This window comes from Spea bombifrons, chromosome 6 (assembly GCF_027358695.1).
Source record: "Spea bombifrons isolate aSpeBom1 chromosome 6, aSpeBom1.2.pri, whole genome shotgun sequence".
In the NCBI taxonomy this organism is placed as follows: Eukaryota; Metazoa; Chordata; class Amphibia; order Anura; family Pelobatidae; genus Spea; species Spea bombifrons.
In genome coordinates this window covers 32,470,464-32,495,785 of record NC_071092.1, presented here as the reverse complement: position 1 = coordinate 32,495,785, position 25,322 = coordinate 32,470,464, and the positions used below count along the sequence as shown (strand labels likewise).

The following is a 25,322-nucleotide window of genomic DNA, read 5'->3' as shown; positions in this document are numbered from 1 at the left end:
GTGGTTTGCGGCTGTACATTTACAAAACCTTTTACAATAGAAAGACTATTCAAACCAAGATTTAAAGACTTATTTTACTACCTAGTTGTTTGATCTTTCTAGTGCTTTTACCTTTTCTGTTTTATTCATAGATAAAGGAAAGTTTGACAAATTTCAACACAATAGTTAATTGTTATGTTGGTACAAAGCAGTGTTTTCTTGGCATAAAAGAATGCAGCTTAGAGTTTGTAGATCACCCATAAATGTGGATATACTAACATAATGCTTTTGTGTTAAAATAGTTAATTATGTTGTATGGTCAGCATTGTAGTGAAATGCTCCACTAAACTGATTAAACGCAGAGGATATTATGTTTCTGTAGAGCTCAGATGGTTTACACCTGCCTGAAATTCCTTCCTTGCAGACGCAGGTTGAGACTGAATGAAGACAAGGGTGCTATGGTGGTAGAGTGTTGAAAAGTGTCACACTAACATTTTGTTTACTTCCAAGAATAGAGGAAATGAGGGCAATTGTCTGTTTGTAGGATACAGGAACAAATATAAAACATCACAATCAGTAACATTTAGTGCCCTGATAAAACATGTAATACGTCTCATAAACCGGTATTCCTTCTACGCTCATAAATTGAGTGCGTTTTCATTTAGTAGATCCTGAGTTCTAGTGAAACTTTTCATCTCTTAGACTACACTATGTGTTCTAAAAGGTAGGACCAGGTTGACCCTCCATAATGCATAGTAAACGTGTCTATACAAACAAACCTGGATTCATTTGGTTACTAACATTAGCAGATCGAGCCATGCGGACAGAGGCTTAAATCGTATTGTTCTGGAGGACCTCTGGGTTAGCTTATTTACCGCTGGCACCTATATATATATCAATGTAATAAACAGGTGGTCCTTAATGTAAGATATTACAGAGGGGCAGGGCACAGGGACACTGACGTAATGTACCTGATAATACCAAATACCTGTAAGGTGTGCTTTGGAATGCAATGGATTAACATGGGTTTAACCACTCTGATTAGTATAGGTTTCATTTCCTTATCAAAATTCCAATCTGCAAGAAAAGCTAATAGAAGAGAGGTGAACATGTTAAAAGCTATACTATATTATTTACTGCTCCATTTCCTTAAATATATACTGATAAGAACATGTGGACGCCTCACCCTACATAAGCATTTACCCCTGCTGCAAGAACAGGCAATACACAGTCAGTAACGCTGCATTACTACATTAAAAGAAATGATGTTGCACAGGGGTTGTTAGCTGGGAGTTCTTCAGTTATTGGACTACAACTCCCATGAGCCTCAAACAGAATTTAACACTTAGCAGACTGATGATCATCGATATTTTAGTGTAATTATATTTACTAACGTTCCAACTTTGGGCGGTGGTGTCACCTTCTGTCCATATCATGATGGGGTTTTTACACTGGCAACTTCTGCCAGTAGTCCCATTAAACAGTATATCTTTTGGAACATCCAACGACTTAAGCCTGGTTGTCAAGACTGACCTAGCAAATTTGAGACATTGCTGGATTAGTGAAAACTGCACCACTACCAGGTGGCTGTCTGTATACATTATAGGAAAGAGTATTTACATGTGCTCAATCCTGAAGCCAGTGTCTGGGGTAAAATGCAGTAAACGTTTGTACCACATCCTAGAAATATTAAAAAAAAAATAGTGTTTCAGATGTGTTATGGATGTTGGTTCTATCTGCGCACGCATCATATCCTACCATGGCCCTAAACAGTTTATATTATTTCTGAAAATTGCAGAATAGTTTAAGGGAATCTGCAATATAAATCCAGCAGCCCCTACTGCAAGAAACCACTTTCCTGCAGATCATTCAGCCATCTACAGCCAGGAATTGGTCTCTTCTGTCCCTCAACTGGTCTATGAGTCCCAAAAATATGATCATTGAAAAAACTCACGTGGAAGGTTGCATACTGAGTGCTAGAATAAACCGAGCTGCAGTCAGAGGGATAGTTTACAATTCAGTCACCCCTAAATTAGGACACACTTCTTAATCTTATCCTAAGTAAACTTCATTCAATATTTTCAGAATGTGCTCTATATGATCACCATAATTAGCTCCCCTCCCTTGATCATTTATCGGTCTCTCTCTCTCCGTTAAGATAACATGTCCTCACGTGGCTTTAGCATTTTCTGTTCATACTGTTGGGAAATCCAGAGGGTGTTGTCCACACCCTGGGGGCAGGAAGAATAAACACGAGGGGAGTGCACCGGAGGAATTCGTGATACCGCCGGCAGTATATATATATTGACTGTGACTACCCTTAGAGAAGCCAGATAAGCAGTACTTGGCTTGAAACCATCTTCCAGGTAAGTTTACATTCAATACATTCTTCTTGAAGCTGAGTCTTAAAACATATAATCACAAATCACTAGAGGTGATAAGAGAAAAGAATAAGAGAAAGTCGGCCACACTGAGTACAAATGTATTAAGCACGTTTATATGTTTCTTTTATGTACACATATCACTAAAATGAAAACAAATACATCGGGGTCTAAAATGTCAATATATATATATTTATATAAAAACTTGAATGTATATATGTATTGTGTGTGTATATATATATATATATATATATATATACTTGAATATATATGAATTGTGTGTGTATATATATATGTATATATATATATATATACCGGTGTGTATGTATATATATATATATATATATATATATATATATATATATATATACTTGAATGTATATATATATATGTGTTATTATAATCGCTAGTAACATTCTACATACATGATGAGTACAATTTAGAGAAACAACTTTCATGCATTAAATGAAACATTAATAACTTATATATTAAGGAAAAATATTATTAACATCTTATATATATATATATAATATATAATATTATCATATCATATCTAATATATATTAAATATATCTCTATCTAGAGAGGGAGAGGAGAGAGAGAGAGAGAGAGAGATAATGTATATTTAGTTAAGAGATATCTTTTTTTCTCTGGGAAGTTCAGCTTGTTTCCTTCCTGGAAACTCTTCTTTTGTACATGTTGCAAAATGTGGGAAATCCCAGGCATATCCCCGATGCTGAGTTTGCCATTGGTTGGGATATGAAGTGCCTTGGGCATATATAAATAATCTTTTCATTACCCACAATCAGAATTGAAAGTGAACAACTATAGACTTTCACTTCAATTCATCAGAATAGCTGCTACTGGTAAGTCTTCTGATAAATTATATTGCTGCTAGGATTCTTTTACATAAATTGTATTTATCAATTTATTTATATTATAATATACTTGTTAAGTTAGATCAGTAATTAAAGATAGGAGGTCATCTGTGGCTGCTTGCAAACTATGGAGAGATCTTGTTTATAGTGGATTTCCAAAAATCAGATTTAACTGCTGATAATTGGGATGCATTATATTGTAAATTATTATACATGTCCTTTCTGAGTAATAATTATCATTCACCATTTAACTGATTTACATGATTTTCGTGTTCTTCTGTTGCAGCTAAAATGATTGTTACCTATAATGCTACATAAAAATTATATATATACGGTATATATATATATATATAAATGTATTTTATATACCTATATATACCTATACCTATATATATACCTATATATATATATACACATACACATTGCCATATACAACAAAGGTGTACCCTACTTGTACATAAACCTTTCAAGTTGCAGATAAGAAAATGTGCTTGTGTTAAAGAGATTTTTTTGTGTGCTATTGTTTGGAGTGTTTGGAAAAGGCTTATGCATGGATACACTGGAATGCACTTAAAGTTTCTTTTTAGGAAAAGGTTAATGTCATAACCTCCAAACCAGTTGTGTCATGATAAATGTATACAAGAAAGAGATGAAAAAGAACCAAACAACATACCTTGCATTAGTAAGCTATCCACAGAAAAGTCATGCATTCACCCTATAACTGGCAGGACAGTATAATAATATTATTACGAAAATATGAAAGCACAGAGATCTATAAGAAAAAAATCTAATATTTATTTATTTGTGGGTTTTAGTGCTAAAAGCCATCAGTGTTTCAGTCTACAAAGTCTAGCAGCGTATGTAAATTATTTTATCTTTACATTGTCTTTTACACTATATCTAAGAATGAGTACATTGAGAAATTAACTGAGACAATTGGCTCTAAATTGCGCAATCTACGGATGATTGTTCTTGTTTCCCAACATCCTTCTTGGTTTTACTCGCAACCCTCTTTGTCAACGGGTCAAACATTGTTTGTTCCAAAAGACAACAGGTATTAATTCATCTATTTACTCACTACTATGTACCTCAGTAATGTAATGTAATGAAGCTTAGATGCAATGCTTAGAACAAAGCTTAGATGTCATGGAAGGAAGTTGGATATGGTGTTGGATAGATGGAACAGCCTCCCAGCAAAGGTGGTTACAGCTAATACAGTGAAGGAATTTAAAAATGCATGAGGTAGGCATACGGCTATCCTGAATCTAAGACAAGACCAAGGACTGAATCCTGTTTGAACTTTCACAATAGGAATAATGTTTTTTTGGGTACATGTAGCAACATGAAACCTATCCCCAGCAAATTCCTAAGTCATTCCAGTCTTATAATGAAGTCTTTCATTCTACTAAAATAGAGGAAACTTGGATTACAACAGCATACCCCCAGGACAATGATAACTTTAAGAAAGTCACTTCGGCTAAACTGTTACCCACTTACTTTTATTCACATGTTTGTGTAAGTGTATGTCATACATGTTCTGCTTTTCCCATCCCTCCCCTGTTGCAAATTTAAAGAGTGAGAGAATTTAAACATGCGTAGGATAGGCATATGGCTATCCAGAATAAGACGAGACCAAGGTCTTTACATCAGGAAAAACGGGCAGACTAGATGGGCTGAGTGGTTCTTCTCTGCTGTCAAATTCAATTAAACTGAAAACTTTTTATTAAAAATAAGGTCCACACAAAGCAATTTCATTCAGATGACAATAAAAAAAAACAATCTCACTGATTTAACTACACATGATGCAGGGCTAACTCAGCCTTTCTGGAAGCTGGTGTTGGCCCATAACGCAGGTTTAAGAAGAATTGCAGGGCATGGAAAGTGATGAGCACACTTCATTTTACGTCACGTACTGTTTTGATTGATTTTGCTTCACAAATGAACTAAACGAGAACTGTTCATTCTCCGCAGGATAAAGGCTGTTGGAACAACTTTACCTTGGATGAACATATCTACGTGATAAGAGCACCGGCGGTACGACAATGGAACTCTTAAACATCCTCACCGTGGTTTCCCTCTTTCATACCGTACATTGTGCAAGAGAGTCATTGGTGCAGTTAAAAGACAACGGATATGAAGACATTGTGATTGCCATTAGTCCAAATCAACCCGAAAATCCTCAGCTAATCGAAAAAATTAAAGTAAGTTTGGAGTTTTTGGAGTTCACATAAAAGCGGTAATCCAAAAATTAAATTGACGAATTAGTATGTTTTATCATTTGGGTGGACCTGCTGTTGGACTTCCACATGTTAAAAAGCAGCTCTGACATTGATAGGTGATTTAGCGAATGGCGGTGAGATCCGTTACATCATTGATTAATTACATTAAAAACCCTCATGATATTTTTTTTGCAGATTTTTTTCCACTTGCTCCTCTATAGCACTTATTATCAAATGTAGCATTTTTTCTTCTATTGTTTAAAATGTGGTGTAAATTGTTGGGGCTGTAATAATAATAATAATAATAATAATAATAATAATAATAATATACATACATTTCGAAAATATTAAATTTGTCCCAATATTATATTTGCCCCAATATTTTTAAGAAGGAAGATTTGACTCTAATGAAGACAAAATAGGCCCACAAATTGAAACATTATATTGATACAAACGCTTTACTAAAACATTTAAATAATGCCATATTGGACTAAATTTAACTGGGCAAAATTGGGGCAAAACGCTAAATTGTTCTTACTGGTTCTAAATATAGCATGTTATCTCAAGCTTTGCCTTGATAAATACGGTCCATTATGACTAATATCATATTAGCATGATACATTTTGACCATTATTTTGTGTTACAAAATTTTGTATTATAACATTATTAAAACCTTTAACAATGGCATTCTTTTTAAGGTTTAAAAAATGTTTTTTTTACATTTTTATTTTACTATTTAATAATTTTATTATATCGAAACTATGGCTAGCCTGGGGGGGGGAGTTATTACATCCAGCAGCGTGTGGCCGCATATACACTGGATCTGAAGCCTGAGTGGCAGCAAAAATGAATGGGCCGTGCCTTCTGACGCCGCTCTACCAGGCATTTGCCCAGTTTGCTCGCTGGCCAGTCCAGGCCTGATTACGGATAAATATAATCTTTAATGTTTCTCTATTTCAAAGGAGGATTTCTGTATTTGGATTGCTTTTGTAGAAAGATCTGTTTGAAGTAACGCAAAAAAAAACGCAAAAAAAAAAAAAGGCTCACGCAGGATTGACGTTCAAAGACCATAAACATCTCTTTTTTTTTTTTAAGAACTCCTTATCTTTGGTAAACAGCGTGTATGGGGCTATTTTCATAAAGTGTTTCTTTTTAACCATAGAACATGCTGACAGATGCTTCTACGTACATGTTACAAGCTACAAAAAAAAGAGTTTTCATAAGAAGCGCAAAAATTCTGATTCCCAACACATGGTCTTCCAAAAGCGATTATGGACGGCCAAAAATGGAATCTTATGATAAGGTAAGAAAAAAACCCCATATATAACTGAGACATAAAATAATTGGATAATCTGTCCTATTTGGTACTAAATCAGATCATTTATTTAACTTGAATGGGCCTAGCGTCATAACTGTCACCTGCACAGCCCTACATAGCAGTAAATTGAACATCTAAACTACTTGTAGCTTCGTTCTTTGTGTTTTTCAACTAATCATTTTTAGTTGAAAAAATGCTTCACATTACCTATATGATTAATAACGAAATTTGAAGTTTATATTCCAAGTAAACAGTTATTCCTATTTCCAGATAGGAAAACTGGGTTTCTAATGTGTTGGTACATTATTCATATTCTGTATATATTGGCCTGTGTTAATTCCGCTTCTTACATTTGGATTCCATTAGGCAGATCTCATTGTAGCTGATCCGTTTATTTATGGAGATGACCCATATACTTTGCAATATGGCAGATGTGGCGAAAGAGGAAAATACATCCATCTCACTCCAAATTTTTTGCTGAATGACGAAGTGCTACGTATCTATGGACCTAGAGGTACAGTGAATACAAATTGAATGTAATGATAAAATCATACACACAGAATATTGAAAGGATAAATTGAAAATTCGATAATACGACAAAGTTAAAGTGAGCTAAATGAGAACAGAGCTCCCCAAGCACCAACCCTGACTATCTATGCTACTGTGAGCCTATATGCTTCTGATGTACATACAACCTAGATGGAAGAGTGAAAGATATCAAACATGTCATAACAAAGTAAAATGGGTAAAAAAGCAAAATCATTCAAAACTAACCCAATTAATAAGACTACATTAGTTCAGGTCTTCAATAACTCCCCATGTAAGAACAAGCAGTTTAATCACTCAGACTCATCTGTTTAAAGAGTAGCATGGACATACGTGAAACATCCCTGCGTTGGGGTCCTTGGGGAACCCTGGGTTAAACAATAGTACCCCAAAACACATGAATTTGTTATGCCATGGAACAGCATGTTATAGATCGTGTGCTGCCATAAATACTATTAACAAAGTTATATGATATCATACAGTGTATAATTTGAATGTTAAGTTATACAGGATTTTTATTCTGCACACAGTAAAAAAAAGGCAAAACCCATATCTGGCCTTGTAAGTCAGAAGATAAGGTGATCGACTATGTAAACTGCAGATGGAAAATATCACCTTCACTCAGAGAATGTAAAACAAAAATTCAAATACTTGAGCAGTGCAATAATTTCTAAGATATTCTGTGCACGGCACGCTTTTAGTTATCTAAATTGCATACTTGACATTTTCTAACTCCAATAACTAAAGAATACCTCCAACTTTTGAGTGCAAATATGGACGTTTTACACATATTTTACACTAACAGCTACAAAATAAAGTAATACAGATGTATTATCAGATGAAAAGCCCCACACCCATGACAAAACACACACAGGGTTAATTAAAGTTGAGTGTAAATGTAAAAAGATTACTTAACAACATATCCCTTTTCATAACAGAATGACTAGCTATATTGGTAGTAGTAGAATAGTAGAGTCCTCACTCTAGTTACCATACCCAAAATCAATGATTATTTACTTTTGTTTGTCACTTCAGGTAGAGTCTTTGTTCACGAATGGGCTCATCTTCGATGGGGTGTTTTTGATGAATACAACCCTAATCAACCGTACTACCTTTCCGGACAGGGTCAAGTGGAAGCAACAAGGTATGATGTGTATAGTTGTAACAATGTATGTGCTGGTGTATTTTTTCCCCACATCTATTGCCAGGCACTCTTTCTCCTCTAATCGGCCTTCCTTTACTCGTTTATCTGACCCATGTCTTCTCCATCCCAACACCTCTACATAGTCTGCATTCCTCGCTGCTGTTTGTTAGGTTAGCATGTCAGAGGTGCTACATCCTTGTTAGTCAGACCATTTGTACTGCACAGCCGAATTCCTCAGAATTATGCCCATGGACCCCTTGATTACGTCTGGCAGGATAAAACTTCAAAATCTGTTTAATATCAGCTGCTGATGTACTTTACAGAAAACAGATTTAACAGTATTTATTGAACAGAAGTTGAGTATCAGAAGTACTTAAATATTTATATGACTGGCAGGAGGAGTTGGTTGCAAAAAAGGTTGACATGCACCATCTACAGAAACAGCTCATATTTTAATTTTAAGCCTCATGATTTATTTTTCCTTCCATTGTTTTTCCCTCCAAGCAGTCACTCCTCTCTCACCCATCACAAGGATATTTGGGAACTTCCGGTGGCCTGGTGCCCTGGAGTGCTTCAAGACCAGTCTGTTATAGGAGAAAGAACAGCCGAGCTTGTTTGGATTGATGGGGCTAGTCATTAGTGGTGCTGCTTCTAGTGCATTAGTGAGTAACATAGAAACATAGAAAGTGATGGCAGAAAAGAACCAGTAGGCCCATCCAGTCTGCCCAACCTCTGAGTAGGCAGACTTGGGACAGGGCAGCCCTCATACATTCAAAAAGCAAAGGCTGTCCCGGGTGTTTGGTCATACCCTGCGATTCTCACAGTTTACAAGTATGATCCTCAACCTTTATCTATATTCCAGCTTACTCTCTCCCTAACGCTACCGCTGTCACACAACCACTGCTTCCTCCCCCTACCCCAACTATCACTCAACTCCATACTGCTCTCCACACTGGGAATTGTTTTATTCATGTTCCGGCCAATGTTAAACATGCAACTTTTTGTTAATAGGATACTTTTACCAGGGATATTGAAACTAAAAAGCAGTTACATAGATTACATTACACAGTGAGTCAGCGATTTATCACTGTTGCAGAATGTATATTAAGCAACTGTTAAACATATTACGCAAACTAGATAAAGCATGTTATACAGCACACAGGATCATTATATCAGCATATGGCAGATAATATGATAAGAAGGGTTGATGACAAATATGTAGACACATGGAGATTTTACAACAGTAGAACCTATTTTTCTAACGTTAGTTGCGTAAGTGATTCTGTTGCAGTCAAAGATGTGGCCTTCAATCAGCAGGCCCATTTCTTTCTTTCTTTTTTTGCTACGTTGCTAAAACAGCTTTTGAAACTTTACATCAGAATCACTTTGTATACATAACATATAGGAACATCATTCTCCTAGTTGAACAAGTGCTAAAAATGAAGTCCTGAGCGCAAACATACCAGGCTCTTTGGCTTTATTGCGTCCTCCAGTAGAGTCTCTGCCATCGTATGGTTTCAGAAAATATATGCGGGAGGATCTGGGGCTAGCTATATATTCTAGGCATTAGAACCCAGTGTTTCAGTATCTCTCCTCAAGTCGAGAGAGCCAGTTCCTCAAACTCACACGTCTGCTCCTAGGTGGGAATTTATGATAACGCCAGATGCCACGGACAAAATGCGGTGGGGCAAATGAGTGGCAAACACAAACATGTGGGCCCCAGTGGACTTCTAGCTATAGCATCTATAGTTGTCTTAGGCCTACATCTGGCCACATATGTCTGCCCTATGTACAGCTCTGTAAAGATTGTTGGTGTTTATTAAATTAACTTATAATAATTAAAATATAACTACTTATTTCTGCAGTTTAATGCTTGAATCCAGTGCTTTTGAATGTTTTAAACAAAATATTGTAATTATATATTTTCTTCTCTGCTAGGTGTCCTTCAAGTCTTAAAGGTTTAAATAAAATTGATGTGTGTGTGGGAACAAGCTGTACAAAGGAAGACTGTGAATATGACAAGAACAATCTTTTTGAAGAAGGTTGTGAGTTTTATCCAAATATAGATGGGAGCATCAAGGAATCCATTATGTATGGCCAAGGCCTCGAACCTGTGAGTATCATTGGTGTTGGTATTAAAGGTCTTATAAATGTGACATCAAGCCATAATTGGATCATTATTCTGTAAGATAGTTGCATATAAATCATATGAGAGCCACAGGGTGCGGTATATTGGCAGACAAGGCTAATTACAGCAGATGTGATATTGTGTTTCAGAAAATATGCTTTATTCATTGACCTTTCTCAATTTTTCTTTTAAAGGTGCACGAGTTCTGTGATAAGAATAGTCATAATTCAGAAGCCCCAAATCAACAAAACAGGTTATGTAACCACCAGAGTACATGGGAAGTGATCATGAAATCGTCTGACATGAGTAACACTTCTCCGCTAGCGGACACCAATGTACCTCCTCCGGTGATCTCACTTCTACAGTACAAGGACAGAGTAGTCACCTTGGTCCTAGACGTTTCCGGAAGTATGAGTGGTGTAAGTGTATTTTACAATGGATTCTTTTGTTCATTATTGTAAAAAAACATGATGTATGCGACCAATAGTAGGAAGTATTTATGCATTTCTTATGGATAGAACTATCTCTTCTAGGCTCAGAGGTATATTTTCCAAACTGAAGCTAGATCCTTCTGTTCTCCTCTGTTATCCTACCCATTTACTACCCAAATGCGTTACATCTTTTACCAGTACTAGGTCTGTCCCCAACCACATAACAAGGAGGGCAAAAAACATATACTGTATGTTCTTTATAAATAGACACTGGAACAGACTGGCAGCTTTTCAGCAAAGCTAATCCAATGACTCAAAACTTGAATTTGTAACCTAAATAATTCTTATTTTGTGAAATTATGTCTAAAAATACATATCTACTTTTTTTTCCTAGAAAGCCCATGTGGTCATGTGTGGTAAAAAAAACAGTTGAGTTGAGAAAATTGAAATAAACATTTTAGTTATTAGATCATTGCAAATATTGTGCCTTGAATTTTACTTTGAGAATGGAGTTGTCACTACTATCTCTTCTTATGGTTGCAGGCTAATCGGATCATTCGTTTGTATCAAGCTTCCGAGGTGTATGTAATGCAGATTATAGAAACTGGCTCCCATCTAGGAATTGTCATTTTCTCAACTGACGCAACTGTGAAGTCAGAACTAGTTAAAATAACCGATACATTTCAGCGTGAAAAACTGAAGTCACTTCTTCCAACTATAGCAAATGGAGGCACTAATATTTGTGCTGGTGTAAGAGCGGGTCTTGAGGTAAAAAAAAAAACACATTAGATGTTCTAATTCTACACAGTTTGCATTGTTTAATTAAACGTTATGTGACTTTTACATTGGAGGGCTATTACTGCTGCTGCCTATTTAGGATTGTATGATACAACTGTAACTTATGTGAGTTACATTGTAAGCCTTTGTGTGTTATGTTTAGTCTTATTCTATTACATTCTAGCGCTATTAATTACTTTAGGACCACATCCACAATATCAATACAAAGATATACTCTATATTTTATCTCTGATCCAAAATACTTTCAGATCACCAAAAATGTGTAACTAAACGAGAAATTATATCACCACGGTAGTGGAAAATATCTATATGATCTGTCCCGTGCAAAAGATAAAATCAAGAACTTACCTTTAAAGCATATCAAAATATATTATAACATAAAATGCAGTGCATTATTAATCGTTTATCATGTGACTCATGTCGTTTATCACTGGCTTAGGGATCTATGCATAAACATCTCATATCAAATGATATCAATTTAGAGATAACCAGCATGGGTTAATAGTATCCAATATTCACCAAAGGGTGAACATTTCAGATGCAGTACAAAAATGAAGTAGAAAAATAATTTTCTTAAAATGAGGCTATTGCCACAAAATTCCAATTAGAAAACTATGAAGAGTGAAAAGAATGGTTATGAGTAAAACAAAAATAAGAGTGAAAGAGCGTACAGATAATTGTCTGGCCCAAGACCCTCTCTTTGTCTTAACATAAACTTTTAAAGACAATATTCATGAGCATACAGCCCTCCTAGACCTTTATTAATGACCTTTATGAGAATCCACCAATCAGACTTCTAAGTTTTACATAGGATAGTTGACAACCTGATCAGTTTTAACATATTTTCACATGTTTGCTACCATTATGTACCACTAAGGAGCGCTCTTGTCTAAGGAATAATTTAAGAGAAAACATGATATTGGTATTTACCAATAAAACATTTTCATTTAGACAGACAAGATGCAATATAGTATTCACTTACATAAAATATAAAAAAGAAGAAGAATATATATATATAAATATATATATATATATATATATATATATATAAATATAAAAAATATAATATATAATGGGGACGTAAATTTTAGTAGGGACATGCTTCCTTTGATAGCTTTGCCTTTGTTCTCGATTTAGTGAGGGAAAAACTAAATCTTTATGTGATTTAAAGGGGGGACAAATATCTGACAAGTTTAATTTAAAAATCTGCATAATTACATTGTTTATGTATAGCTTAAATATGATCGTTCATTATGATAGAGCTGAAAAAAAGTAATGAATTCTATATTTTACAGGTAAACAAAAAACTTGATGGAAACACATATGGTACTGAAATTGTATTATTAACAGACGGTGAAGACAGTGGAATTCGCTCTTGCTTTCCTGAAGTAACAAACAGTGGCGCAATTATTCACACCATAGCTCTTGGTAATAGTGCGGACAAAGCACTGGAAGAACTAGCAGAAATTACAGGTGGGCAGTTCTCGATTTTTTCAATGGAGTCAAATATAAATGCACAGTAGTGCAGATGAGTGAACTGATTTGTCCAAGTCTCTATGTCTTAAAAAAAATCCCTTTGCAGCTATGAGTTACGGGGTTGTTTTTTTGGTTAATGGGGCGATTGTTATAATCAGGCCCGGACTGGGACAAAAATAGGCCCGGGCATTTAAGCCTGAGCAGCCCATATTTATTTATTTATTTATTGTTAAAGCCCACCCGTACCATCTTTGCATTTAATCATTCACACAAATCATTAACACATTCATTAATGCAGTCTCACAAATCATTCAAGCAATTCATCCACACATGAATTCATTAATTGTCATACGCATTCACACAATTCATCCACACATTTATTCATTCATTCTCATACGCATTCACACTACCCCCTCTCCCCATCTTATCTGCCCCTTCCCCACTTCTCAATATGTACCCCCTCTCACCCCCCTCTAACTCTCCCCATTTCTCACTATCTAACCTCCCTCTGCCCCTTCTCACTGCACCCCCTCCCTCACCCTACTTACCTTGTTGCCGGAGCAAGCAGCAACAGCGACCGGGCCCACGGCAGGGCCGGATTGACTTAGGGGCTGATGAAGATGCAGCTCCAGTTCCTACCTTAAAATAAGCCCAGTCAGGACCGGATTGACTGGGCCTATGCGGCCGCATTAACACAGGGCCCCTTAAGCCCGCCGCAACTGCGACCGGGTCCGCCACTCTAAGGGGCCGGAAGGCCCCCACCTTAGGGGTCTCCGGTCCTGACTGGGCCTATTTTAAGGTAGGGGCCTGGAGCTGCAGCTCCATCAGCCCCTAAGTCAATCCGGCCCTGCCCGATGGCCAGTCCGGGCCTGGTTATAATGAAGAAAGGAAGGAAGCAGGATTGGCAAGCATAGTAAAAAAAAAAAAGAGCTCAAAACTCATTGGGTGTTTATTCCTTTACCCTCCGACTTGACTGCATTATGAATGGTCTATCCAGGTGATTATTTCCTCCAAGAAGTAAAAAATGGGCTCTGATGAATGCATAGTTAAGTTGCGTGTGAAACCTTCAAGAGATCTTCCCAGGTCTATTTCAGCCCTTTTTGTTTGAGAAGCTTAATTGGATTGGCCCATCACAATGCATAGTGGAGCTGTTGAGTAGAAAGCTTTGTTCACTAGAAGTCTCCTTCTATACCAACAAACCCACTACAGTCTTGCAAGGAAATCAAGGGATTGTTCCAATCTCCTGGCAATCAGCTACATACAAAGAGAAACCGTTACCATCTGTGATGATTAATCCAAGTAGAAGCTGTAATGGTCAATATTTTAATTTCTCAATGTTGTCATGCATTTATTTGTTTTTAGGTGGATTAAAACTTTATGCATCAGATAACGTTGATGCAAATGGCTTGATTGATGCTTTCAGTGGAATTGTCACCAGCAGTGGTGATCTGACACAACAATCCATACAGGTATTGTAATTGCACCGTATATAGAGTAAAGATCTTTTTAAACAATTCTAACAATTTGAACTATACTATGATACATAATAAATATGAAATTCTATTATTTGTTTTGTTTTTAAAACTGGATGGCTGATAATGAGGTGTTTCAGATAAGTAACAATGCATCTGCAATTAATAAACATAGACCTTTTAAATTGCTCTAAATATAATTTTGCGATCAAGCAAACAATACATTGTTTCTACTGAAAGGAGGTAGCATACCGCAAAACTACTCCTTGCACATGGTAGCTGAGCCATCACATCTATGCTATCTGAACATAGATGTTTTGCCAGCATACACACAATTGTATGCTGCTTCACTGACTTGGGAGGTTTACATATTAGATCTTCATATTCCTGGCTCCTGTATAGCTGCCGCAGAGAAGATAGGGACAAGATGAGAGGCAGAAGAGAGCATTAACAGTTTTTGTGAACAACTCTTTAAGGGAACCATTTTGTAAATCACATTTTTTAAAAATAAGTAAGGTTTGCTTAATGGTTTTCAAAAAGTGGAGTCAAAACAAAAGTTTAATGTCACATTAAGGAACATTAGTAAAGTCATTGTTAAACTTCTGCTATTTATATCCTGAGTATTTTTATTTTTTGTTCCAGATCGAGAGTACAGCTCTACGCATGGGACCATCACAGTGTTTGGATGGCACAGTGATCATTGATAACACAGTAGGGAATGACACATTCTTTTTGGTAACATGGGTTAGTGGAATACCAAGTATTACATTGAAAGATCCAAAAGGAAAAGTATATGGAAATAACGAGTTTGCGAGTGACCAAGTTTCCAAATCAGCCCGTCTCATGATTCCTGGCATAACAGAGGTATAGTATCCTTACTCATTGCATTCCTGATAACGGATTTGTTAGCAAAGTTTACCTTTAATAACAAAACTTGATAACTATTTTAATAACTAATTAATAACTAATGATCAGATTTGTTATTTCATATTTTAGTTATGTGTGTTTAAATTGTAAAGATTGGTGATGACATTTCTATTTCCTGTGCAAAGAAAGGAAGTTTGAGCATTAAATGCAATGCTGTATACAGTAATGTAGATTAGCATTGAAAAAAAACGTTATTGTGTTCCAATATTCTGCCTTCTGCAGTCCTTGAAGCTGTCATTGTAGTCATGTGATATTTTGGGTGATTTTCCCTGCATAGTTGATTCTTTATGGAAATGCTAATGAAGTCCATCTTGGACTTCCACTAGTCATGGTGTCTGGCTTGGTGATAAGGAGTTAGGGTGTTTATTTTGCAGATTGGGCTAAAATAACAGAGCTAAGAAACATGGATAATAGCTTTCTGAAATACATTATGTTATGCAAAAACTAACTAAAAAAAGGACACACTACACTTGAAAAGTAATTTTAATCTGATACTGATACAAATAATAAACTAGTGGACTTGCGTGTGTTTATTTTTTTTTACCTAAGTTACTATGTTACTTTATTTTCTAAATTTTACTTAGCTCAATTGATCTGGTGGGTTTCTCTTTAAGTAAGATGTCACCAAATAATGGATTCAAAATGTAAATAGTGTTCTGAAAATTACTGTTATTTTTGCTTTATCATTATACTTTAGAAAGGAAGATGGGAATACAGTTTATGTAACACTCTAACAGTGGATCAAGTAATTGGTATAACAGTGAATTCCAGAGCAGCTGATGAAAATATGCCACCTATAGTTGCCGAGGCCTACATGAATGCTGATGCAAGCAGTTACCCCAATCCGATGATTGTGTACGCAATCGTAACCCAAGGTCTTTCACCAGTTCTTGGCGCAACTGTGACGGCTATAATAGAACCACAGACTGGGGCCATTCAAGACTTACAGCTTTTGGATAATGGAGCAGGTAATGTAACTGTTATGATTCTAAGACAAATCGTGACTCTCTCACTATTTGCTCATCAAAGACAAACTACTGTCTAGATGTGCCTAATTGTTCTTATCTAACTTATCTTACAGTCCCCCATTATATTGTTGTACTCAAGCATAATATATAATGTTTGTGTGTATGTATCCTAATGTCCCGAGGGTGCAGTATTTTCAGGTGCAGCCTATAATCGGGGTTTAGGTATCCAGGATGGTGAGTGGTGCGTTTTAACCTCTCCAGTGCTGTCTCTGAGGTCCCAAATCTCACGGAAATGCGGGTGTTTCTCCCACCTCCCTGACATATGCAAAAATATCCCTGATGCATGTGCGTTCTCAGTGTCTTCCTACCTTCTCTGCCGATTGCTGCTGTGTCCCTGTCTCATTTTCTGCAGCTCTGCTTCTTCCTTTGCCTCTTATTGTTCTTCTGTCTGCTTTCTTCCTCTGCTTCGCCCCAGTATCATCTCAGTTGCCTCTTGGAGCAATTTCTCAAAAGGGCAGAGACTTCGTACACACCCTCCTCCCATTGGTGGATGGGTTCACGGAGAAAGAGAAGCGTTTCTGCACCTCTCTTTCTTCTTCAATCCATTTACATTATTCTGGATTCTTGAAGTACTTCCGCAAAAGGACGGAGCTATGCTGAGCACCATGGTGGCAGCCTCTTCCTCATTCCTCCAATCGGGGGAAAGCATGTGCGCAGAGGCCCCACCTTTTTTTCGAATCGCTAATAAGCTAACAAAAACTCCGGAAAGAAACAGTTTAAATATAGAATGTATTATCCCCTCAAGGTAGCCTTTAACTTTACCTGGCAAAATACATCTGATTTGAACAAATTTTTTTAAACAAATCCCAAAAAAAACCAACTTAGTGTGTGTGTATATATATATATATATACACACAGCAGCAGCCAAGGTTGTCTGCGCCCATAGCATACAGACCTTCACCGGCTGCCGGAGAGGAGGATCAAGGTCCCCTGCAACGCTGTGGGGGATCTGGAATTTAGTCTTGTAGTCAGACCTCTATTCGAGTAATTATAGTAATTACAGTATTTCTTTCTTTAAATATATGTACACACACACACATATTTATATATATATATATATATATATATATATATGTATTGGGCAGTGATATGTAAAGCTAAATCCAAAATGTTTATAGGCATAAATACACAAACCTAATTAAATAATCTGAAAATGAAGAGCCACTAAAACCCTAAAATTAAATATTCTTGGGGCTATTGTACCTTATGTGATTCCCTCCATGTGTGGAGGGATGATGGATTCTGATGTCAACAATGAATATTGTCAGAATCATAGTATCATAACTAAAGTCATTTTGTCTTTATATAATTTTCTTTTCTAAAGTCTCTGACCAAGTTGTCTTCCTTTTTAAGGTGCGGATATTCTCAAGAATGATGGCATCTATTCCAAATACTTTACCTCTTTCTCTGGCAATGGAAGATATAACTTGAAAGTGCGCGTTGAAAGTACAACACAAGATAGCAAACTAGCCTCACCAAAAAGCCGTGCCCTCTACTTGCCTGGCATTGTTGTAAATGGTAAGGGATATATTGAAAACACAACTGAAAAAAGTTGCTAATACCAATAATAAGATGGTAAACTCATCTTTTACTTATCCAGTTATGCACAAGTAATCATGGTTCCAGTTGTAAGTAAATGTATGTCTACATTTTTTTTATTTTGAGGGACTCGATGTTTTCCAAGTTATGCATTTACTTTCTTATTTTTTTAATTCTTCCATAGCAATATCACAATATTGTCTTAGAATAAATGCTTTTATTATAGCTTTCCATTAAACATAAAAAAAACTTTAACAACGTTAAATTTATAGTATTTTAATGCCTAGTCACACATGGTATTAACATAGCCAAGGAAAAAATAGAGGTTCCCTATTTGCTTGTTTTCCATATTACCACTTGTTTGTAACCTTGTTCACAATGAGAACATGTGCCACATTGTATGAGTGAGTCTGTATAAGTTAAGATGGTCCCAACAGCCCTAGCCCTGAAACATATAGGTGCCACAAAGCATCTTAAGAAGGAAGATGTCAGCTTACGTATCATAAAACAAAAACTAGACATCAAACTGCTTAAACCTCAGTTAACATTCATAGTAATCAATTCAAAGTTGCATTGATCCTGACTACACACATCTGTTGATACATAGTTCTATTCCATAGGTTTCCTATGTCCCTCTCCATCTGTTAGGTCAAGAGGTACATAACAACAGTTAGACCGCCCTACCCTTGTAGTTTGTTTTTTTTCATCTGACTAGCTGCAGAAATAAATATGAAATCACATTTTCTTTTATTACAGGTACAATACAAAGTAACCCACCTAAGCCAAAACCTACATTTCAGAATGTGACTTTGGGAGATTTCAGTAGGACGACATCTGGTGGGGCCTTTATAGTAACAAATGTACCTGCAGGCCCTTTGCCAGATATTTATAAACCCGATCGAATTACTGACTTGGATGCACTCATTCAGGGGAATAGAGTTACTTTGTCTTGGACAGCAACTGGTGATGATCTGGACCATGGAAATGGTATGTATAATGTCAAGACTTAGAAGCTGCAAGGCACCTGAGAAAAAGGTCAATACATTTCTGCTATCTGTAAGATAATTGAAGAATAATATTTAAAACTATTGCCTGTTTTTCTAAAATGTGGATGGGGGATCCTGAGCACCTTCAGCTGATAATGGACCTTTAGTATTGAGTTGGCATGCTAGTTTCCAAATGTAACCAACACTGGGTAAAGGCATACCCCACTTTAAAGACATTAACTTTAAGGACCCTGGCGAGTAAGGACGTTGTTGCAACACAAGCATTTCCCTATTTACATACACCCGCTTTGTAAGAACAGACACATAACAGCATGACTCCAGAACGTCAGTTCATCTTTTGAGCATCTTTTGATTGTTTCGTATTTTGTGGTGAAATTACCTGACAATTGCACTGTGGTACATGCATTGGTAAGTGAAAAAAGCTAGTGCTTTTCGTTTTACATATATGCCCTGGACCCCATTGCGTACATTAATGTGGGGTATGCCTGTATTCACTGTCTCACTGGGCCCTTTTCTGCCCTGCCTCTGAATACCATTTTATAGTTTACAGAAAGTAAAAGGCCAGCCTACCTCCACATTTGAATTGCCTGCGAGTGTTTTCAGTTTTAGCAAATAGACCATTGCTTATGGTAAGCCTTTATAAACAAATAAAGGAGTTTGAAGAGCACCATAGTACATCTCCTGTATTGCATCTTAAACAATATTACCTAATAGGAAATGATCCCTTGTGAAAATATAAATGTTTTGTTTTTTTGCTAACGTATCTGCCCGAATATAAGACAAGGTGTTTTTTCTTCAGAGCAAATGCTCTGAAAAATACCCTTTGTCCTATATTCAAGGTCATTTTATAATCCAACCTCAAATAGAGGTCTGACTATAAGACTAAGATCCAGATCCCCCGCAGTGCTGCAGGGGACCTGGATTCTGCTCTCTGGCAGCCGATGAATGTCTGTGCGATGTGCACAGACAACCTCCGCTGCTGCCCGGCACTTCCGCCAGGGTTTCTATAACGGTGCTCAGTCATAGAAGCCCCGGCAGAAATGGCGGGCAGCAGCAGAGATTGTCTACGCGCATCACACAGACTTCCACCAGCTGCCCCCACTGGACACCAGGGAGTCTGAAGCACAGGGGACAAGTCTGGGGATGCATTGGTAAGTTATGGGGGGGCAGAGTGGCATATCAAGGGGCAGAGTGGTATATATGGGTGTATAAGGCATATCAGGGAGGCAGAGTGGCAATTAGGGGGATATAACGCAAATCGGGGCGCAGAGTGGCATATCTGGGAGCAAATTTAGTACTTTGAAAATAATGTTGTATTATGGGAATTTAATTTAAAGCCTAGTCATGTGCTATATACAAGACAGTACCCACTCTAGCATTTGGATGCAATGAATGTTAATACACAAATAGGAAAATAAATTAGACGTCTTTTTAACTATGCCTTACTTGCATTATGCCTTACTAGCAATTGCCCCAGTCTGCCCCATTATAGGGCCGGCCCTGTCCTTATCAATTCAAATATGTCCATAGTGTAATGGCAAAAGGCAAAATGTGGTTTGTTGCTTGCAAAAGCGTATGCCCAAGAAAGTATGAATAGATTGTTTATTTTTTTTTATTTTCTTCCAACCTTTCAGCTTCAAGATATGATTTGAGAATGAGCCTCACTGCTCAGGAACTGCTGAATAACTTTGCAAATGCAACGTTCGTAAACATCTCATCCATCACCCCTCAGCCTGCTGGATCCAGAGAAACATTTACATTCGAGCCGGAGAACATTACTCTAAAAAATGGCACGATCATTTACTTTGCTCTGATTGCTTTTGATGATAGCAATCAAAACTCAGATGTTTCTAACATAGCAAGGGCAGTGTTGTATATTCCTCCACCACCAAAGCCAACTTCGGACAACAATTCAGCCATGGACATTTCTGGAAAAATGAGTACAATACTTATGGTCCTTACTTCAGGATTGGCACTGATGGCTGCTTTATTTGTTTAATTTTTTGGACAACTGGGAAATAAGAGGGTTTAAACACTTTTTTTACACTGTGAATAAATGTGAGGACTGTAATGTACTTTGGGGTTTGGGTTTTACACTGGATTTTGTAATAAGATATTTGGCCACTGTGATATCTGCTGTAGAAAGCCTAGAGAGAAAACTACAACTGCTTCATGACTTTGTAGTAATAGCTATTCATAAACCACCCACTTTTGGCTTTATCCTACACTGGACTACAAGGCTTTTAGCCTTATAGGTTTAAGTTATATAAAGTTTGTGTACCTGAGTATAGTTTATATGCACTGAAAAAGACAGGAATTTACTTAAATGAAACGGCTAAATGTAAATATGAAAAATAATTACGGCGAAACGAACAGGGATCACTGCTCCGTGACTCAATACAATATTTTTTAATTAAACAAGCATATGGTTTCTTGTCTTCATTAACACTTTTATCGCTTGGTGTGGATCTGTCCACATAAAATATTAGCTAAAAGAACAGTCTTGTTTTTAATGCAAATGGAATCAATATAAGAAGTGGCAGTCAATCACATGTATAGTCCCAGAATAAAGAGAAAACCCCCAGGAGGGGGCCATAGCCCAGCCTATAGCAAAACACCTGTTTACTCCCTGCTTGCTCCCGGCATGACAGGTTCAGCCCTCTATCAGTTCAATTCTCATTAACAAAGCTTCAAAATGGGTATTAAATGTACCAATTATCAGCTGAGCATGTTTTCTGGCAGTTCTGGCACAAAGTGCAAAGATGTGGGGCAGAAATAAATAATAATAAATGGTCTTGATCATAAAACAGAGTGCTGTAGGTCAGCTTACCCGTGGGCAGCCATTGTTAGTGTGTGTGTAATTATGGTGGTATATATGTTAGTGTATATGTGTAATTATGTATGTTAGTATGTGGCTAATTACTTACGTTAGGATGTGTCAGTATGTTAGTAATAAAAGTCTCTTTTTATATTATATTAGCTCAGGCTCATACTCTTCTTAGTGTTCAAGGGCTAGGAAAGGTCACAGACAACACATGATGTACCGCCTGTAACTCACACTGAGAAAAACTGCACACCTTGCTAGGATAATTACTGGCAATGTAAAATGCCACATCCAGGGGAAAATCAACCGTGAGTTCCCCTTCAGTATCTGAAAAGCGAAAGCTGCTTAGTTTTTCCTGTTGTAAGGAAAGCCACATACTGTTCACATTTGTTATTCGTCAATCTAAAAATAAGAAAGTGTTATTTCAACGTTTAAAAAGGTTAGTCAGTCACGGCTAACAATGGATACTATTTCATAATACCTTAATCGTTGATGTTTGGAAGGTTTAGTACTGAGTAAATACTTGACAGAACTTATTTCCTGATACACCTATTTCACCTGAACATCTAATCCTTTACCGCTGATATGTGTAACGTCAATATTAGACTTTGCCTGCGTTTATTGAAAGGAACTGTTTTACCAAATGTTTTGGCTGAATGTATGGCTTTGTGTTATGTCAGAGCATATGTCACAGAAAATAGGTACAGGTAGCCCATAGCCTACTCTTTTAAAGATTTGGACCACTAGCTCTTTCGTTATTATATGTAATTCCACATAAGCAGGTCCGGACTGGCCACCTGACACACTGGACAAATGTTTGATGGGCTGCTGCAGCGTGCGGCCACCAGCTGGATATGTCCAGTCGCATGCCACATGGGCATAAAAACATAGCTTGCGGCCTGTCATATGCAACCGTCAGCCACACTTACACCATTGGGTGGCCACTGGCTTTGTTATCCCAGTCTACCCATGCACATAAGTGACATTGACACTTCCTTTAGTATGTGAAAGCATGCGTTCACATGGATGGCAAAGCAAAAGATAAAAAAACATAATATTATATCTATACTATAATCGGTAGTGTTCGTATGAAGCTGGAGGTGGTGACACTGGTCTCATCGTGTTTGGTGGTATTACAGTACTGGAAGCACAAGTTTCTAGGCCATCTCATCAAACTCACAGTTTCTAATGTATGTGACCAGCTTTGAACTGGTCTGCATTACATGGGACACTTGCCCACAAGATAGGATGGTCAAAGGGTAATCAGAGTTGGATCTGAAACTTGTGCAGCTAAACAATTATGTGTACTTGTGTGGTTTTAAGTTATTCCACCTATTGTAACAATGCTACGGAATCTGTTGGTGCTATATAAATAAATGTAATGTATGTAATGCGTATCACAAAATATTATGCAGCTCTATGTAATCAAATAGCAAACTGACATAAAAAGAAACATTAAATAAATGGTAGCATGGGACTAGCTTGCTAGAATTACATATATATTTTTCCATTAAAATTGTCAATTCCTAAAAATGTACAAACTGTAAACCTATTTTATCTATACTACAACATTTTATTAAAATGTTCCCATCTTGATCTTTATGACTGGTACTCCCTCTTTTTCAGATAAATCATATGGAGATTTCTAGGAATCCAAGCAATTTACTTTTCATGATGGAATTTCCCACTTTCCTGTGCGTGATAAATAATATTTACATACTGTGGAGAATTTTTGGAATTCATTTTTTCCTAAGTAGATATGCATAAACATATAATCTCACACACAAGCCAACATTGACCAACCTACCCCTGCGCTAACATTTGTATGTGACCTTGGTAACAAATTTAACTATATCCTCCTTACATGACTTTGGTAGGCCCTTCCCATTTGGAACCCATGTCCTAGATTTACTGGTAAAATATTTATTTTTGATAAAAAAATTAAAAATGCTACCTAACTAATTAATTATAAAATCTTCTCGTGATGCATGATACATAATGATTTGTTGCTGTGTAATAAAAAAATCCAATAATGTGCTTTGTGACTGAGTAGCATATAGCCAGAAGAGGGTTGGCACCATTCTGCCCAGAGGAAAAACCCAAGCAAGTGGCCCAGTAATGTAGTATCCCAAGACATTTGGCTCATATGGCAAGGTCAACAATCTATGTGTTCTCTAAACAAATGAACCATTTGCAAGAAGTCCAAAAATAAGTCATAATGTAAATTCTGTCCAAAGCCATTGTTATTCTATGAACCCTGGTGGTACTGGCTATATGTAGAGCCATAAAACAAGCTGTAAGGGTTATTATTGTGAGGTGCAAATGTCTATTAGTAGCAACTGCTCAGCCACAAAGCTGTTTGGTGTGGAAGAACTTGACTGGCCCACGAAGAGCCCTGACCTCAACCCCAACAACACCTTTGGAACGGAGATTGTGAGCCAGGCCTTCTTGTCCAATATCAGTGCCTGACCTCACAAATGCTCAAGTAGAAGAAAGGGCAAAGATTCCCACAGAAACACTCCAACATCTTCTGCAAAGCAAATACGTAACCAACTACATATTAATGTCTATGTATTTAGAATGCAATGTCATAATAGTCTCTCTTGGTGTAATGGTCAGGAGTTTATGTTTGGAAGTCACAGAGGCACCTGCCATGTTTAGCTCCTGTATGGGTTGATCCAGGGTTGAAATAAGGTTTTTAGAATAACTTTTACTCAGATCTACACAGCATTTTGTATTATATGCCATTGAAACAGAATATATTGACTATAATAAGACGATCCAAACACATCGCTCTACGAAATTACAATGATATATTTATTCAGCTCAAGTATCATCAAACAGTGAGTGTTCCTTTTATGATCTCCTGGGAAATATTTTACTTCTATGTGATTCTGGATAATTATACCTCCTCCTCCCCAGTAACTCATTTTATTATCTTGCTTGATTTCTTAGTAATTTATCCGGTTTTCAGATTTGAATTCAATTCATCAGATCTATGTGATCTTTGGCAATGTATTGTCAGCCACATTAAAGGATATATTTCCACAAATGTATATCCAAACTCTGTTCCTTTCTGTTTCCCTGAGTTGAACTATATAAAAGTTGATAGATACTAGATAGATAGATAGATAGATATTAATCCTTGCTGCTTCCAGCCCTCAAACAAAACTCCCTTCTTCTGTCCATCAGGCAAGGTTTTATTGCAGTCACTGCAGCTGAGCAGT

General features: G+C 36.8%; 1 protein-coding gene and 1 long non-coding RNA gene across 2 annotated transcripts; both read left to right on the top strand.

The window, feature by feature from the left end:
• Positions 1-2,214: 2,214 nt before the first annotated feature.
• LOC128500125 (calcium-activated chloride channel regulator 1-like) lies at positions 2,215-21,479 on the top strand. Its single transcript, XM_053469158.1, has 15 exons — positions 2,215-2,345; positions 5,210-5,439; positions 6,620-6,760; positions 7,142-7,289; positions 8,357-8,465; positions 10,404-10,578; positions 10,788-11,012; positions 11,568-11,792; positions 13,118-13,295; positions 14,661-14,767; positions 15,413-15,634; positions 16,395-16,665; positions 18,079-18,243; positions 19,021-19,251; positions 20,906-21,479. The coding sequence occupies exons 2-15, from the start codon at positions 5,281-5,283 to the stop codon at positions 21,268-21,270; spliced, it is 2,721 nt and encodes a 906-aa protein (XP_053325133.1). The 5' UTR covers positions 2,215-2,345; positions 5,210-5,280; the 3' UTR covers positions 21,271-21,479.
• Positions 21,480-21,918: 439 nt separating this feature from the next.
• Positions 21,919-22,722, top strand: LOC128500126 (uncharacterized). The gene is made up of 2 exons (XR_008354893.1): positions 21,919-22,198; positions 22,420-22,722. It is a non-coding gene; the product is annotated as an uncharacterized LOC128500126 (long non-coding RNA).
• Positions 22,723-25,322: the final 2,600 nt, after the last annotated feature.

Coding starts and splice junctions, on each gene's coding strand:
- LOC128500125 (XM_053469158.1), top strand. CDS start 5,281: ATGGAACTCTTAAACATCCTCACCGTGGTTTCCCTCTTTCATACCGTA. Junction 6,761..7,141: donor AAATGGAATCTTATGATAAG/GTAAGAAAAAAA, acceptor GGATTCCATTAG/GCAGATCTCATTGTAGCTGA. Junction 10,579..10,787: donor ATGGCCAAGGCCTCGAACCT/GTGAGTATCATT, acceptor TTTCTTTTAAAG/GTGCACGAGTTCTGTGATAA.